This window comes from Felis catus, chromosome C1 (assembly GCF_018350175.1).
Source record: "Felis catus isolate Fca126 chromosome C1, F.catus_Fca126_mat1.0, whole genome shotgun sequence".
NCBI lineage: Eukaryota > Metazoa > Chordata > Mammalia > Carnivora > Felidae > Felis > Felis catus.
Window position 1 is genome coordinate 159,099,695 of NC_058375.1, and position 13,091 is coordinate 159,112,785.

General features: G+C 41.5%; 1 protein-coding gene across 8 annotated transcripts in view; it reads left to right on the forward strand.

Annotated features, from left to right (window-relative positions):
• MYO3B (myosin IIIB) overlaps positions 1 to 13,091 on the forward strand; it is a 475,983-nt gene that overhangs the window by 264,587 nt on the left and 198,305 nt on the right. For all 8 annotated transcript variants that reach the window (XM_045033929.1, XM_045033933.1, XM_045033932.1 and 5 more), the window contains 5 exons: positions 491 to 701; positions 1,544 to 1,691; positions 2,954 to 3,107; positions 4,292 to 4,380; positions 6,320 to 6,449. In XM_045033929.1, the coding sequence (XP_044889864.1) occupies positions 491 to 701; positions 1,544 to 1,691; positions 2,954 to 3,107; positions 4,292 to 4,380; positions 6,320 to 6,449 (732 nt within the window). The remainder of the gene's footprint in view (positions 1 to 490; positions 702 to 1,543; positions 1,692 to 2,953; positions 3,108 to 4,291; positions 4,381 to 6,319; positions 6,450 to 13,091) is intronic.

The following is a 13,091-nucleotide window of genomic DNA, read 5'->3' on the forward strand; positions in this document are numbered from 1 at the left end:
AAAAAATACAAGAGGTGGATCTGTCTCTGAATCCACTGAATCAGCATCTCCAGGGGAGAAGTCAGGCACTATTTATTTTTGAAGTTCTATAGGAGATGATGGCACAAGGAAACCAAATCCTGAGTTAGGGGAAAAAAACTGATTTAAATAAAAACCATTTGTGTTAAACAGTATCTTTTACTGCCTTTAATAAAGTAATGTGCTTTTTGACTCTTGAGAAGAGTGTAGTCCCCGGCTATTTGACCAAAGACCATCTCCTCTCACTTTTTTTCATCAAATACCTGGGAAGAGCTTTCAGAACAGTGTGGATGTTCTGTTACTGTGTCCATCTGGATGCTTCTTGGTGTTAGGGACCTGGCTTGTTTACCTTTGCATCTGAAGTGCCTAGGGAGAGCCTGACACATAGTGGATGTTGAATAAATGCTGGCTGAATGAATGAATGGATGGATGGATGACTACATTCTCTGGTCATCCTTACCCTGTATTCCAGCTGCCTCCCTTCTCTGCATCAGCCCCGAAGAACTCCAAGAGGCCCTTATCTCACACTGTGTGGTCACCCGGGGTGAGACCATCATCCGTGCCAACACTGTCGACAGAGCCGCGGATGTCCGAGACGCCATGTCCAAAGCCTTGTATGCGAGGCTCTTCAGTTGGATTGTAAATCGCATCAATACACTCCTGCAGCCAGACAAAAGCATATGGCAAGTTCCCTCGGGAAGCAGAGGCCCTGGGAGAGCTGTCATTGACCCCAGTGTCTCCTAGATTTGCAAGAGAAAATGTTTGGTCCACTCATGAGTTTTCTTTAGTGAAGCTCTCAAGTCTTTACCTTTAAAAGGAGAATGGTATCCAGGACAATGGAAGAGGCACATGACTGACAGAGCTGTGACAGTGTAGTGTTTAAGAGAACAGCTTTGTCTGGGAGCTGGGCAAACTGGGTCTGCATCTAAGCTCTAGAGCTGGATCAATCCCATATTCTAAGTCACAGTTTTCTCATCTGTAACATGAGGGTAATGATATCCTCCTCATAGTGTTGTTTTCAGAATGAGATGTAGTTTCATGTAAAGTTCTAAAGCACCATATCTTACATTATTTACATTATATCATTACATTACTACTGCTACTGCTGCTGTTACTACTATTTCTTTCTAAGCATTGACGGTTTCTATATTGTGGAAGAATTGACAACATCAAGTTCTAAAGAGTGTTCTTCCAATTAAGCCTTATGGGTGGGAAGGTGAAATAGTGAATGGGCAGCAGTTCTAGCCCCTTCCAATAGAGTGGTTCCTCGTTAATCTTTCTCTTTATGGAGTTTCTGAGTAAGATTTTAAAGGATTCTACTGCTTAAAAAAAGTTGGAAAGACTGTTGAAAAACTGAAGGAATGAATACTTTAGAACGCAAACTGTTTCTTCCTTCAGAGGTGGCTGAATGCTGCTTTCCATGAGTGGCCATATATGTTGGTAAACACACGGGCATATGTATTTAACATCATCCTGAGATGAATGTTTCTTCCCCTAACAATTTTTTTTCTTCTCTTCAATGCAGTAGTGCAGATGATGGTATGAATGTGGGGATCTTGGATATTTTTGGATTTGAGAACTTTGGGAGAAATTCATTTGAGCAGCTCTGCATAAACATTGCCAATGAGCAAATCCAGTACTATTTCAACCAGCACGTTTTTGCTCTTGAGCAGGTAATAGTGAACTCTGAAGTAACTAAACCTGGTGGGGAAGGTGCCTCCAAGCTGCCCACAATTAGAAGGGGAAACCCTGTTAGGCTAACAGGTAAAAGATTCTAAGGAAAAAAACACTGGTGAGGCAGTCCTGCCTGTCCTGTCAAAATAAATAGTCTAAATTTAGCCTGAAAAAAAAAGTCTTGATTTCTGTGGAAAGTTACATTTCCTCACTTGAGTGGAGCTGGTGACAAGCCAGTTATTTAATTGTTGCTTCTAAACTGTTTCATGCACCTTGTCCAAAATGCTACATTCTCTTCCTACCTTATTTAAGTAAAATAAGTGTCCAAAATGACACAGGATGATGTTGAATTCAGGGCACAGGTTCTTACTGTTCTTAACTCCCAGATGGGCCATCCCCATCCCCTATCTCCTGCACACCAGGTCCCACAGTAACTGCTGGGGTGGGGGTGGAACGTCTCCAGGGAGGAGTAAGATATGTTCTTGGTTTTCTCCAAATGGAAGTCTTTTCACTATGAGTTTAATGGTAAATCAAATTGAGTGTGAAGCTCATGTGCCCAAAAGCTAGGGGACCTTCCCCTCCACCCTAATTTCTACCCTAACCCCAAGATTCTATCTTGTATGAAGTTGTTGAACAACGAAACATACTAAGCCCTTTGTTTTAATGTAGAAGTGAAGGCATACACACACTGTGCTGTGATTAGATAAACACGAAGTATTGGTTTTACCAGTGGACCTGGATAAATCTGGATCACCCACCCCTCCCCTCCCCTCCCACTCTGTGTGAAATTCCACCTCCTTTTCAGCCAAGGCTCCCTGCATTTATTTTCCCTGGGAAATCTGGAATTTTCTTTGTTTTCCAGCCGGAGATGATTCCCTTGCAGAATCCTTTGTAGAAGATAGATGTCTGTTTTCTTCCTGGTTTAAACCATATTCATCACCAAAATAGTTTTTTTTTCAGCTTCCCTTCCATTCCATGTCAGTTTCTAAATTACAAGTTACCAAGTTGGTATTTGGGAGACAGCACTGTCCCTTCTTTTGCTGACTTCAGCTGCCTGCCACAGGCTGTGCCTGTAGGTCAGACTTAAACCCAAAGCTTCAACAGTGCTATATGCAGAAGACTCCTTTGCTACACCCATAAAACACAGCCTGTTTTCCACATACAGTCAGTGTTTCCAGACACAGAATGTGCATGCCAAAGCAGCCTGGTGCCACCTAGGCCAGTTTTGGGCTGGAGACATTCACAATCCATTTCCCTCCAGGTGGAATATCAGAATGAAGGCATTGATGCTACACCTGTGATGTATGAGGACAACCGCCCACTCTTGGACATGTTCCTCCAGAAGCCCCTGGGACTGCTTGCACTTTTGGATGAGGAAAGTCGATTTCCCCAAGCAACTGATCAGACCCTGGTTGGTAGGTATCTTTTGTAAAAGGCATAATGCACTCAGAAGAGAACTTGGTTCATGTCATCAAATGAGCGTGGCCGAGCATTTTGGCCACCTGGTAGGCTATGCAAGTATAGGCTCTATTTTTAATGCATTGAAATATTCAGCAAATGTCCTGACAGATTGTGTCTTAAAGCAAACCCATCACCAAGCCCTCCTCACACTCCTATTGCTGCCAACGTAAATACCTTTATCCTTTGTCAATATCATTTTTTATACCTTCCTGTCCCTTATTTCCTATAACCAATAATTGCTTCTCCTCCTTTTCATACCCTTCTCTCATATCTTTGCCTGGATCCCATCCACCTCTAGTCCAAGTTTGTATAGAAGACCCTTCTGGTCTCATGGCTTCTAGACTCATACTTACCCTATCTACCCTGGACATCCCAGCTAATTTAGTCTTTCTAAAGCCACCTTTTCATTAGTTTACTATTGTCTATGGCCTGCCAGTAAGACACTTCATCCTAGCATTAAAGGCCCTTTGTATTCTATCCCCGTTCCCTTTGTCCATCTGCTTCTCCAGTCTTCAGTGTTGTACATGATCCCTTCCCTCGCTTAGATTGTGAGATATTTAGGGCAACAAAGCCCCAATCTTTGTATCCATTTAGTACTTAGCACAGATCCTCACACAGAGTAGGCTCTCAGTTACAACAGTAGCAAACATTGTTTATTGAGGGAGGAACAGAAATCTTCAAGTCTTTTCCCCAGATAGGAAATTGATTGGTGGGAGAGATTCTCTTCAGGAGTTGACATTGTCACCTTCGGTGGTTTCCTTTTACCTGTGAAATCGTCACAAGTTGCCATGATAAGTTTAAACGAGGGTTGTTTGCCTTCTTCTGTGGGATATCTTTATGGTTCTAAAGCTAATTGGTCAGAGTTCTGGTGTCATCAGTGTCCGTGCTAGGAGTTCTTAGAACAAAACAAGATGTTAGGGCATCGCCTGACGCTAAAGACAAATACAAAACAACTAAACGAAGACTTGATGGTAAGCCCATTTCAACAGGGCATTTTTCTCTACTGTTGTACATACAACGACACTATCAGACTGCTCTGAAATCCCTATTTGGGGTCACTCCTGGCTCAAGGAGTGACCTTTTGTTTGAAGGAGCCAACAATTCTCATTGTAACTTTTAAACATGAAAATCCACACAGATAAATTTGAAGATAATCTGCGATGCAAATACTTCTGGAGGCCCAAAGGAGTGGAGCTGTGCTTTGGCATCCTGCACTATGCCGGAAAGGTGAGGCAAGTGTGTGTCATTAAACCTGAATTTGACAGGGGTCAGTGTCCATATTACCCTGTCTGTGCTGCTCACAAAATTTCTTACGGGTTTCTTTTCTCCTTTTAATTCCTCTTGAACACCTAATCATAATTCCCAAACTTTCTCAGTGTGCTGCTCACAGAAAGTCACCCCTGGTAAAGAAGCAATTTCTTGCTGGGGTGACTATGGAGCTGCCATCTGCCTCTCACCTGAGGTTTGGCCCAGAAGTGACAGCTCTCCAGAGAGAGAACATAGTATAGCTTTCCCAGTGTTGAGCAGTGAATGTGCACATTAAAGTCATTTGGAAATGTGTAGGTAGCAGTGGAGGGTTCATATCACAGTGGGGCTCAGTTTTTAGCAGTTTAACTCTATGTGTCTTTAGGGAACCAAAAATGTCTAGATAAAAAGGGAAAAAAATTCACTTCATCATCCAGATATTAAGCTTTTATATCATTAACAGAAATTTCCACCTTTCATAACTTATGCCTCAGTCTCATGTCAAGTTCCTGAAGTAGAGTAGTGACTAATTCAGGAAACTCTCTAGTTCTGCAGCCAACAACTCATTGCTTGAGTTACTCTCAAAGGAGCCATTGGAATTATGGCTAATTGGTTCTGGGGGGGTCTGCTGAGGCCCTGGGTCCAAAAAAAATGGGTAGGAGTTCAATAAAAGGCATTTTGGATTATTTTGTTGATGTAAGATTTATTGAAATTATTTTTACTTTTTAAAAATATTTATTTATTTTTTATTTTAGAGAGAGCACGCGTGGGGGAGAGGGGCAGAGAGAGAGAGAGAGAGAATTTTAAGCAGGTTTATGCTCAGTATGGGCCCAGTGCAGGGCTCAATCCCATGACCCTGGGATCATGACACATGCTGAAATCAAGGATCAGGTGCTCAACTGACTGAACCACCCAGGCACCCTGAAATCATTTTTCATATTCATATCATAGTATTGAAATTAAGTATGCCTGACTGGAGGTTGGTTGAAAGGCAATTCTAATGTAAGTAGAGAGGATTGCTTTTCTCTCCACATAGTGCATAGTATCTATTTTGGATATTTGTTAGAAATTGCAACCCAGTTTTTACCCTTAGATCGTTCACTCACCTTAGCACTGATGTCTGCCCATATATTGATGTCCTTGACGTCTGAGATGCCCTTATCTAGCCTGCTCCCTCCTTTCCTATCCTCTTCCTTACACTTCCACTCTGTCTCCATGTCCTTTTATACTTATTTCCTATTCACCCATCTTCCCTTTCTCCCTCTTCTCCTTTCTTGATTTTAAGGGGCGGGAGATGGATAGGAAGGATCTTTTTCTTTCTGGACTCCTGTTCTTTTCTGAATTCATTTGTCACTCAATGCTTATTTCTCTGGAGTGTTCTTAAAATTTCTCTGACCTGGATCCCTCCTGTTCTGAGAACCAAAAATGGCTCAGCATCCCTGAGCGATCACATGCCGTGAGTACCTTGGGAAGCAACAACGGTATGGTGGGTATGGGCTCGGAGCCCAAAGTGTCTGGGTTTGGAAGCCTGCCTGTGACTTGTGAAATGTGCATATTATTTGTTTTCTCTCTAGGACTCTGTTCACTCACCAGTAAAATGGGGATAATAATAGTGTTTACCTCATAGGATGGATGCTTTACATATAGTGGCCAAAGATATAGTACCCAATGTATTTTCATTATTATTCCGATGTGATATGACTCTTTTTTTCAAAGAGCACCTGGACAACAAGTTAAGATAAATTGGTGTGTCAGAAATTACATTTTTTTCCGCCTTATCTTGTGGACTGGATTTAAAAGCACAACTGTGTCAAGACAAATTCTGTACGTTGGTCGATTAATGACTGACCTCAGACAACTTACCAGTGTTGCTAGCAATGGATGATATTGACTAGTTTGCTATTTGCTGTTTACATTGCAGGTATTATATGATGCTTCTGGGGTTCTTGAGAAAAACAGAGATACTCTACCTGCTGATGTGGTTGTAGTCCTGAGAACGTCAGAAAACAAGCTTCTTCAGCAGCTCTTCTCAATTCCTTTGACCAAAACAGGTACCCGGAGCCCCTGACCTCCCTGGGCCTGATGCTTCTACAAGCACTGCTGGAGTTTTCTTGTTAGTGTCCAAATACTGCCAGGGCTCCACTACTACCACTTTGAACTGTAAGCAGGGGCAAAGGTCTATTCAACCAAATTCATGAAAAGGAAAGTGATTGTTTCTTTTTGAAGTTAATTGCACAGCATCAGTGTATATATACTGGGCACACATACAGACACACACCACCTTTTATAACATTAACTCTTAGACTCCTCATTTCTCTGCCTGCCACCTTTCCTTCTTCATTTATAAAGCCATATGTAATCACTAATTCGTGCTAAGCACTCCAGGGTGGTCTCAGTTTACCTAGAGTTATTGGGAAGATTATTTCTGTTCACGTATGAACCTAAGTGGAGGGAATGTGGTGAATCCAAAGGTTATTCAGTCATGGGGTCCTCAGAGGTCACCTGGTCCAATTCACCACCCAGTCAATAACCCCACTCTCTTAACCAATTTAGAATAGGTCCATCACTGGACTACGTGCCGGCCTTTGCCCACTTAGAGTCAGCTTCTGCTTAATGGCTTCTGTTTAGTTGTGCAGTCAGTTCTTAGGACAGGAGGCAGGAAACTAAGGCTGAAGAACAGAACTTCCCTGTCATTGCTATTTTGCCAAATAGGTTCCATTTGGGTCAAGTTCCTTTGATTTACCTGGGATCTGCTGCCTTTGGCTGAGCAGCCGATCAGGTCTTCTCAAAGCTTTCCTCTCAAGGGCATTATGTTTCTGAAGGTATGTCTGGAAACAGCTGCATTATGCTTTTATGAAAGGAGGAGAGACCTCTTTGTCACTGTTCATAATTTCTTTTTCTTTCTTCCCTCTCCCCTCCTGAAATCATTGGTGCCCGTGTGTAGTTTGGGGCCTTCGTCTGCCTAAAGAGAGTGGCTGCCAGGTCTGACTTTTAGCAACATGCAGAGGAATGAAAAGCTTGGCTAAGAAAAAAGCTACAGTCTACAACCTTTGCTTCATCTTAACTTGGAAAGAAAGTTGAAACCAGGTCTTAACTTTCTTCAGACATGCTCCTTTAAACAAAGATAGTAGGATGCCCATGAGAAGACTGCCCTCCAGCTTTCTTTCCAGACCTCCCTTGGGCAGAGCTGGGATTTTACTCATTATCTCCTTACGAAGATATCTACCCTCAAAAATTGTTTCTAAAGAGATTGTTCATCCTACGTTGAAGGTCAGAATATTAATCAAGCTGCTAAATTTTAAAACATCTATATCATTTATTTTTTGGTTTTAATGTATTAAAGCCTTTGAAGGTGGGAAAATTTTACTGGACAGGAATAGTTGTGTTGTTTTTGCTAGAATTATAAATATCGGTTTCAGAGTGACCAGATGTGAGCTGGGCTGGGGCTTCCTCACCAGACACTTAGGTCTTATCAGGCAACTTATGTGCAGGGGCAAAGATACAGGCATCATTAAGACCCCTACTTTGTGCTCTTTGAAATGAAATTTATCTAAATGACTTGTCAGTTGGCATTTACACTCTCTCATAAATATAAGTAATGATTTGTCAAATCTGTTCACAACTTTGGAATTTCCGATTTTTCAACTGTTGGCAACATAAAAACAATTTCTCAGCCTGGGCCACTAGGTGGTGCTATGCAAGAAGTCAGGCTCTGAAGAAGCCTTCTGTTTGCCCTTGATCCGCCTACATGGGAAAGGAACAGGAACAAAGAGATAGCCTCTGCTTTTTTTTTTTTTTTTCCTTCCTTTCTTTTTGATTTTTGCTTTTCTCTGAAAGAGTTTTTCTCCTATCTTGTAACTCTTTCTGAATCTTGCCTTCAAACTGCGTTCCACACATCCTGGAGGAAATAGAAGTGAAAAAGAAGACTAGAAACAAGTGTGTTTTCCTAACAAGCTTCCTTGTATTCCTGAGTCCCCTATATTGTGCATAATAATTTCTTTTGAAATCCTAAGCCTTATTTTCTTCACATTTTGAATATAATTAAGAAGCCACAAAAACACATCAAAACTAATAAGCATGATTTTATTTTCTTTTTCTGAAACTGCTCATGTAACAGTGGCTTCAGTCAACATTTATAGAATAGCTTCTAATAATAAGGCATCATTTAGGCAGTGAGGTGAATATAAAAATAAAATGACTTTGCTCTAAAGCAACTGGAACTTTCTTTTACCTTCACTTTCTATCTAAAATTTTTCTCTCTATGATGATATTTGCCCTCAAACATCAGTTCTAAAGAGATTGTGCGTCCAATGGTGAAGGTCAGAATATTAATTAAGATTCTAAATTTTAAAACATCCATACTCTATATTTTTTGGTTTTAGTATATTACAGCCTTTGAAGGTGGGAAAACCTTACTGGACAGAAATAGTTCGTGCTGTTTTCACTGAAATTGCATATACTTGTTTCAGCATGTGCCCCTTATGAAAGCAGAAATGGTTTTCTGGCTGGAAGCAAGGTCCCACATAACCTAGCATTTTGAAAATGAATATGCTGATATTTTCAGTGCACGAGAAACCATTTTCTTGGTTGTTTTTATTTTTATTTATCCTGCTTCAAACCCTTAAATACTTGTCTTATTAAAATGAAATGGGTTAGGGGCGCCTGGGTGGCGCAGTCGGTTAAGCGTCCGACTTCAGCCAGGTCATGATCTCGCGGTCCGTGAGTTCGAGCCCCGCGTCGGGCTCTGGGCTGATGGCTCAGAGCCTGGAGCCTGTTTCCGATTCTTTGTCTCCCTCTCTCTCTGCCCCTCCCCCGTTCATGCTCTGTCTCTCTCTGTCCCAAAAATAAATAAACGTTGAAAAAAAAAATTAAAAAAAAAAATTAAAATGAAATGGGTTACTAGTTCCGTGAGCATAGATGTCATGGGAAGCTACTTTACAAACTTCTTTTAGGAGATGAACTGCAGAGAGGAAGGAGAAAAGTCACAGTTGGGAAGCTTTGGAGGCTGTTAGCATCAGACTTTAAAAAGAGGTCCAGTGTTGGACTCCGGTTTTGGGAGAAGAGGACGTTGTAGGATGTTGGTAGTACTCTGACTCCTGGTCTCGGTGGTGGTTACGAGTACGTTTGCTTTATAATCTGTTATGCTGTACGTGTGTTTTACATGCTTTTCTGTACATTCTATTTCACGATAGCACTTTTATTTTCCAAAAGATAGAGAAGACATCTTAAAATGCAAAGAAAAACTTTCATTTCTTTCCCTAAGATTTCCTATTCACTTAATTTGGGGTTTCCTGGTAGCCAGACCGCTGCAGCCTTTTGCTTTCAAATGCAGGCATCAGAGAGCTTCTGGCTGACATTCCTGTCCAGTTAAGTCAGCCTCCTCTCTGGGCTGCTGGGCAGGTAACAGTCCCTTCATTAGTGGATAGAAGAAGTATCGGTTGGTCTAATCTCTTATCAAGGTTGAGAGGATTAACCTCAATGTGTCTTTGTGTCAAACTGTAATAAAAATCAGAGAAAGTAATCCAGTTGACATTTTCCTGTTTCCTGTACCCACCTTCCCATTCATGTTGCACATCCCCAAATACTGAAAAGGTTAAAAAAACATGGGGTGTGAAGTCACGAGGTGCAGGGCTCCTCCCAAATTTCTGTAGCCCCCTTGCCAGCGGCCCCTCCTGGCACATAGCTGCATCTGGTGAGAGAGATGCCTGTGCCTGATGACACTCCCATTCCAAGATGCTCGGTGGTGATTGGGCGAATGGAAGCAGCTGCAGACAACATGGATTCTCAAACCTTCAGGACCACTCTCTTGCCTGTACATGGGCCACTTCAAACGTGGTGAAATTTTCTTTGTAATCCTTCCTCTCAATAGGAAATCTCTGAAGATTTCACGTGTGAAAATTTGATGTGGCAGCAACGTTGCTTTCTAACCCTTCAGCTGGGACTTTTCAAACTGAATGATCTAGGTGGAAAAACATTAAAAGGAAAGATGTTATAACAAGGTTTCATTGCATATTTCCTTGTTTGGGAAACATTCCGCTTGCTACTAATAAACTAGAGAAAAGTTCAAAAGGCTCAAGGGAAGAAAGAAAAGAGGAAGTTTCAAAAGGAACTTGAAGAATCCATTTCTGTCTTTGAATTGTGAATTCTGACTTCCAAATAGGAGTTTGGGGTTTTAAAGGAGTTAGGAACTGGGGAGAAACTAGAAAAACAAAAGTAGTGCCAAAGGGAATATTCTCTGAGCCTCAAAGTCCGGTTTTGCTTCAGAATCTAGAACTGAGTTTGGCTCTATTTTCTCCTGTCCAGGCTCCCCAGGTCTTTCCCTTGGAATTTGATGTGAAGTGAAAATCAACAGTAAAGTCTCTTTATCTTGACTTCCATTGGTTCCTCCTTTTATTCGGATGGGGGTGGGTGGGCAAGATGAGCTCCCACATTATATCTGCAAAGGACTCCAACACCATCACTGCTGAAATATTTGATTGTTCCTGATTCTGTAACTTACCAAATTGGGCATTCAGCTCTTAAGAGGATGCCTTTTGGGAACTGTCTCTCAGAGTTTTCATTTTTCACTTCCATGCTGGTTTCTCCTCCATGCTGGAAGTTCAGAAAATGGGTCTGGCAGGATGAGCTGACTCCAGATGACGAGGTTCCAGGGTCACAGCCATGGGCAGTGCTTGCCTCCTCTGAAACAGCAGCTCTAATGAGCCAATCCTGTCAGGAAGCCCTGACAGGGGTGAGTTCTTTCTCACACAGGGGCCTGCTTCTTTCTGTTTAAGAATGTATTTCAGTCAGTAGATAATTATATATTTAGCATCTATCTAGATATGGTGTTATACATAGTCCTTTCTGGAAGGAATAAAAGAAAATCTCAGCCCGGATAGTCAGGGACAGATAGTGCGGATCCTAAAATGTATAAAGGATACACAAAAGAAATGTAAATTATGAATAGGCATGTAAATCAATACTTGGGGACAATATAAGCACTGAGTCTATACAAGTAAAAATAGAAGGAAAAATCATGGAAATATCATGTGTTGATTGAGGTAAAACTTCTTTTAACTATAAAGACTTCTTGGAAGAGGTTTTTGTTTTGTTTTGTTTTGTTTGTTTTGTTTGTTCATTTTAATGTAGAGTAGAGAAAATTGAGCAGTCTGGGAGTAATGAGGCTTGCTAAGCCAGGGTCTACAGCACTGGAAAGGAGAGGTAGGCAGCGGGATGATTAAGTGAACAGAATGCAAGGAAAGGACTCAGGGCAGAGGGAAGGAAGCAAGATGGAGAAATGATGGCAGTCTGTTGAACCAAGAGTGGGCTTCTGATGCCTTTTGAAACAGTGTGGGTGGTCAAGTCAGGCTTCTAAAGAGAACAGTTTCAGGGTGACAAAGGAAACTTATACAGGGGTGTTAAAGACTGACTAGGAGAGCCAGGGTGCTCCCATGTGTCTATGTGGAACTGTGTATGAGTAGATGCTCAATAAATACTTCTACATTCTACTTTTTTTTTTTAAGTTTATTTATTTATTTTGAGAGAGAGAGAGAGTGCATGGGGGTGGGGCAGAGAGAGAGGGAGAGAGGGAGAGAGAGAGAATCTCATGCAGGCTCCACTCTGCCATCGCAGAGAACAATGTGGGGCTCAAACCCACCAACCTGAGATCATGACCTGAGCTGAAGTTGGATGCTTAATCAACTGAGCTACCTAGGTGTCCCTACATTCTACATTAAGACCTAGCATCCATTTTGAGTTAATTTTTGGTGAGGTGTAAGGTTGAAGTTCATTTTTTTTCCATATGCCCAGTTCTAAAACTTTTGAAATGACTATCCTTTCTCCATTGAATTGCTTTAGCATTTGTCAAAAATCAGTGGTTATATTTGTGTGGGTCTGTTTCATTGATCTATGTATGGAATTCTTCACTACCATGTTGTCTTTACTATTGTAGCTTTATAATAAATCTTTATTTATTTTTTTTTCAATATATGAAATTTATTGTCAAATTGGTTTCCATACAACACCCAGTGCTTATCCCAAAAGGTGCCCTCCTCAATACCCATCAACCACCCTCCCCTCCCTCCCACCCCCCATCAACCTTCAGTTTGTCCTCAGTTTTTAAGAGTCTCTTATGCTTTGGCTCTCTCCCACTCTAACCTCTTTTTTTTTTTTTTCCTTCTCCCCCCCCCCCAATGGGTTTCTGTTAAGTTTCTCAGGATCCACATAAGAGTGAAACCATATGGTATCTGTCTTTCTCTGTATGACTTATTTCACTTAGCATAACACTCCAAGGTTCCATCCACGTGGCTACAAAAGGCCATATTTCATTCTTTCTCATTGCCACATAGTATTCCATTGTGTACATAAACCACAATTTCTTTATCCATTCATCAGTTGATGGACATTTAGGTTCTTTCCATAATTTGGCTATTGTTGAGAGTGCTGCTATAAACATTGGGGTACAAGTGCCCCTATGCATCAGTACTCCTGTATCCCTTGGGTTAATTCCTAGCAGTGCTACTGCTGGGTCATAGGGTAGGTCAATTTTTAGTTTTTTGAGGAACCTCCACACTGTTTTCCAGAGTGACTGCACCAGTTTGCATTCCCACCAACAGTGCAAGAGGGTTCCCGTTTCTCCACATCCTCTCCAGTATCTATAGTCTCCTGATTTGTTCATCTTGGCCACTCTGACTGGCGTGAGGTGATATCTGAGT